This window comes from Pteropus vampyrus, unplaced genomic scaffold (genome assembly GCF_000151845.1).
Source record: "Pteropus vampyrus isolate Shadow unplaced genomic scaffold, Pvam_2.0 Scaffold228, whole genome shotgun sequence".
In the NCBI taxonomy this organism is placed as follows: Eukaryota; Metazoa; Chordata; class Mammalia; order Chiroptera; family Pteropodidae; genus Pteropus; species Pteropus vampyrus.
In genome coordinates this window covers 1,174,043-1,177,672 of record NW_011889009.1, presented here as the reverse complement: position 1 = coordinate 1,177,672, position 3,630 = coordinate 1,174,043, and the positions used below count along the sequence as shown (strand labels likewise).

General features: G+C 56.6%; 1 protein-coding gene across 1 annotated transcript in view; it reads right to left on the bottom strand.

Moving 5' to 3' along the window:
• The window catches only part of PHKB (phosphorylase kinase regulatory subunit beta), a 122,740-nt gene that overhangs the window by 16,903 nt on the left and 102,207 nt on the right, over positions 1 to 3,630 (bottom strand). Inside the window, exons 26-27 of the mRNA XM_023519650.1 lie at positions 3,040 to 3,130; positions 462 to 664 (exon numbers count right to left, since the gene is read on the bottom strand). Of these exons, the coding sequence (XP_023375418.1) occupies positions 462 to 664; positions 3,040 to 3,130 (294 nt within the window). The remainder of the gene's footprint in view (positions 1 to 461; positions 665 to 3,039; positions 3,131 to 3,630) is intronic.

Genomic DNA, 3,630 nt, shown 5'->3' with positions numbered 1-3,630 from the left:
AGAACACTTACGGTTTTATGATTAAAAATTAGATTTGAGTAGACAATGGATACGGCAGGATATTTTAAAAGGATCAAATTTTTATTTCAGTGTGTCCTCCTGACACCCAGTTTCACTGAAAATCATTCTCCTCTTGGGGCTTGTCCATTTCATTTACAGGAATTTTTAGAAGGAATTTTTAGTTGTGTTTTTGGTTTTCGGTTTGGGGTTTTGGTTTTAAATCCCTGGAGTGTGATTTAACCAGAGAACAGAGTTTCTTCACTATGTCTAACGTGGGAGGTAAATCAACGGGAGGCCCCTGGAACTCACTTCTCCACACCACCAAGGCTGCTCCTATGGCTCAGGGGACGGGGCGGGGGGTGGGCACCGCCCTAAAACGCCACCAGCCCTGGGGCGGCACCTCACCCACGGAGCCCAGCCTGTCGGAGGGCGGCGCGAACGCTTCTCCACGCCGTACTCACCCGATGCGGATCTTCAGCATGCCCGTGAACAGCTCGGGGCTGTTGGCGATGACCCAGCCGATGTGGATGACCAGCTCCTGCTGGATGACCGCCTCCCTCTCGTCGTGGGCATTGCACTTGTAGTAGATGATGTTCTTAATCACTCTTGGGGACAAAGGGTTGGAGATCACCTGCTCCTCATGGCCAAAGGCACCCAGGGTCACCTAGAGTGGCAGAATTTTATTATACGCGTCTCCTAGCTACTACGAGACACGAGGAAAAAGTCCGGGGCCCAGGATGACTGGCAGGCTGAAATTACTCTGTGCGAGCCAGGGCACTGGGGGAATAAACTGCTCCTGATCTTTATTAAAATGGCTTTCAGAGCACGGCTCCCACTGGAGTCCGCGAGCGTTCGGTCTGGCCTAAGACACGGGCGGGGAGGGTGCCGGTTAGGGAGGGAAGGGGAGAAAAGCAGGAAGGAGTATAAGTAACCATCGAGATCAAGTTATTCTCAATGACTTTAATCCTAGAAACTCCCCGGAGGAACCAGGACTTTACGGCACGTCTGTCTACACAATGCAGCATGTGAGAGCGTATCTGTCACTTCCTTTCTAGGTTCTCACGGGGACCTTTCTGCACCGTGGCCCTTTCAGAGTCAGGTCCGAGGTCAGCCCGCTGCCGTGCAGCCCCACCTGTCCTGTCTTGGCATGGTGGGTGCCGAAACACCTGGGGTGTACCTCGCACCTGTGCAGCGGGATAAACGGGCTGCCCACAAGGCTGGGGACAAGAAAGCACAGAGGGGGCCAGCGACGAGGCCCCCAAGCAGAAAGTGCTGCCGAAGCTGGCGAGGGGGACCCTGTGGTCGCTCTCTGCCCTCTGTCCTTGGCAGCCTGCCTCCCGGGGTCCGAGCCCCTCCTTGCTCCCCGTTACTACCCCCTCCGTCTCCCACGCACGGGGCCCGTGTTTCCAGAGGTGAGGGGAGAGCAAACACGGGGTCTTTCGCCCCAATTTTGCGATGGGATGAAAACAGAGAACTGCTGGTTTGTTTCGTCAGGAGTGAGACCGACCAGTTAGGCCAAGTGCAATTACGTGTACTGAAATGTCAGTGCGTGATGAAGACGACACGTGGAAAGCACAGGACTGAGCCAAGACGTCAGGTCCCCGCAGGGAGCGTGGGGTGACCTGAACGTGCTGGGCGGAAACATCACTACAGTGCGAATGCCAGCTCCGAGCTCCAGTCTCGTTTCTGCTCTGTAAAGGGGCAGGACGCAGCCAGTGGCTGCTCCGTGGGCCTCCGGCTCGCTCTGCTCTGTAAGTGACTGTTTCCAGGGAAACGTGCTGGCCTGACCGGCAGCGGTCCAGCCGCAGCCCCAGGACAGGCTCTGGCAGGGAGGGACCTGACCAACTCTAGCCTACTGTCAGCCCCGGTGCCAGGTGCTAGCGGCCTCAAAGACCTCCGAAGCCTTCTCATGGGCTCGTGTGTGCCAGAATTCACTCTATTTTCAGACGTTCCACAGGGACCTAAAACCCAAGGAAGAAGCTCTGGTGAAGCCCGTTCCGTCCCCGTCAGAGGGGATTCTGCAGGCCTCTGGCCGGCGTCGGGCTGCTGGGTGCAAAGACAGCGGATGAGCCGCTTCCTGCACCTCGCTCGACCCAGCTGGTGAACGGCGATGAAAATTCCGCCTCTTAAAAATTTGGAGAAAACAGGAAAAATAACATGAAAGTGATTTAATTTGTTCTCGGGAGTGTTTTCTTACTACGATCACTTTTCTTTCATTGCTATTAAATTTTACAGGATAAAATAAATAACTTATTCTAACATTATGAAAGCTGGGTATCAGGACGAAACCATTTGGATTTTGATGAATTAAGAGCCCTGGAATATGAGCGATGGGTTGATTTCATGAAGGACAGTCCAAGCGCTTCATGATATGAACGCTTAGACCCCTGGATTAGCGTCCAGGAGACACAACAAAGCACACAGGGTCCCAGCGAGAAAGAAAGGACACAGCTGTTCATTCCAACCAAACGGCGACTCAGCCAGGCCAGCGGAGCTCAGAGAAAACAAAGCGAGACACGAACAGCCACGGCCCGCTCTGCACAGCGCATGCACCGGCCCCGCTCTGCCCAGTCGCCAAGTGTCGCGTCAAGCCGGGCCCCAGGCTGGACACGCAGGGGGCAGTGGGACAGGCCCTGCGCCCAGACTCCCGCGGCTCACGGCCCACAGGGCTGAGAGGGACGGGGTCCAGGGCGGCTTGCGAGAATTGAGAACTGGGAGGGGCGGGGACCGCCGGCTGGAGGTGGCTCTTTGAGGAACGGCTGACAAGAGCTGGCTCCGGTACAAGGGGCATGTGGCCCAGAGGGCTGGGGGTCTGGGAGCCACTCGTGTGGAGGGGAAGGGAAGGCGTGCCTGTCACGCCCACCTGTCCTCGCCTCACCTGCCCTACACCTGTCTGCAGGTGTGCCTGGGCCACTGTTCACGCGGCTGTGAGTGGCCCGGGACACGGAGGCTGTCAGACTGAGAGGGAGGGGTCCTGCCCAGGGACATCCGTGACCGTGACCGTGACCGTGACCGGGTGGGGTGTGAGCAGACACTTACCTGTTTGCCCTGCACTAAAACGTTAGTAATGGATGGGGCCAGGCTGTCCACTACTTTACTTAAGAGGCTTGCTGCGCGGCGCACCACCGACCTGGGGGCAGAGAAGAGAGCAGGCCAGAGGGTCACGACCCAACCCACGAGCGAGGGGGCCGTGACGGGGACACGTAGGAACCGCACCAGTGGGGCCTCACAGAATCGTGCGGAAGGAACGCGGAGCCCAAGGCAGTGGCCCTCACAGCCGCAATTCCAACTGCAGGAGCCACCGCCCGGGGTGAGGGACGGGCCCTGCGCCTCGCCTCTGCCACCAGCACCATCTGCGCCCGTTATGGACTTGAAAAGAAAGAAAAGGAAGGCGAACTATTCCTCTGACGGGGAGCGGGTCGGGGGAGGAATTGAGCGTTCCGATTTTGCATCGAAAGATTCATCATTAAGTCTGTCACTGGTCGATGTCATCTGCTCCTACGATCACTTTAAACCATGTTTCTTTTGGTGCCTAGATGAGCAGACTCCTGGATTAGGGGCTCAGTCAGGGCTCAATTTGAGGAAGTGATACAATGAGATACCAGCATTTACTTTTCCGGATAAAGCCAG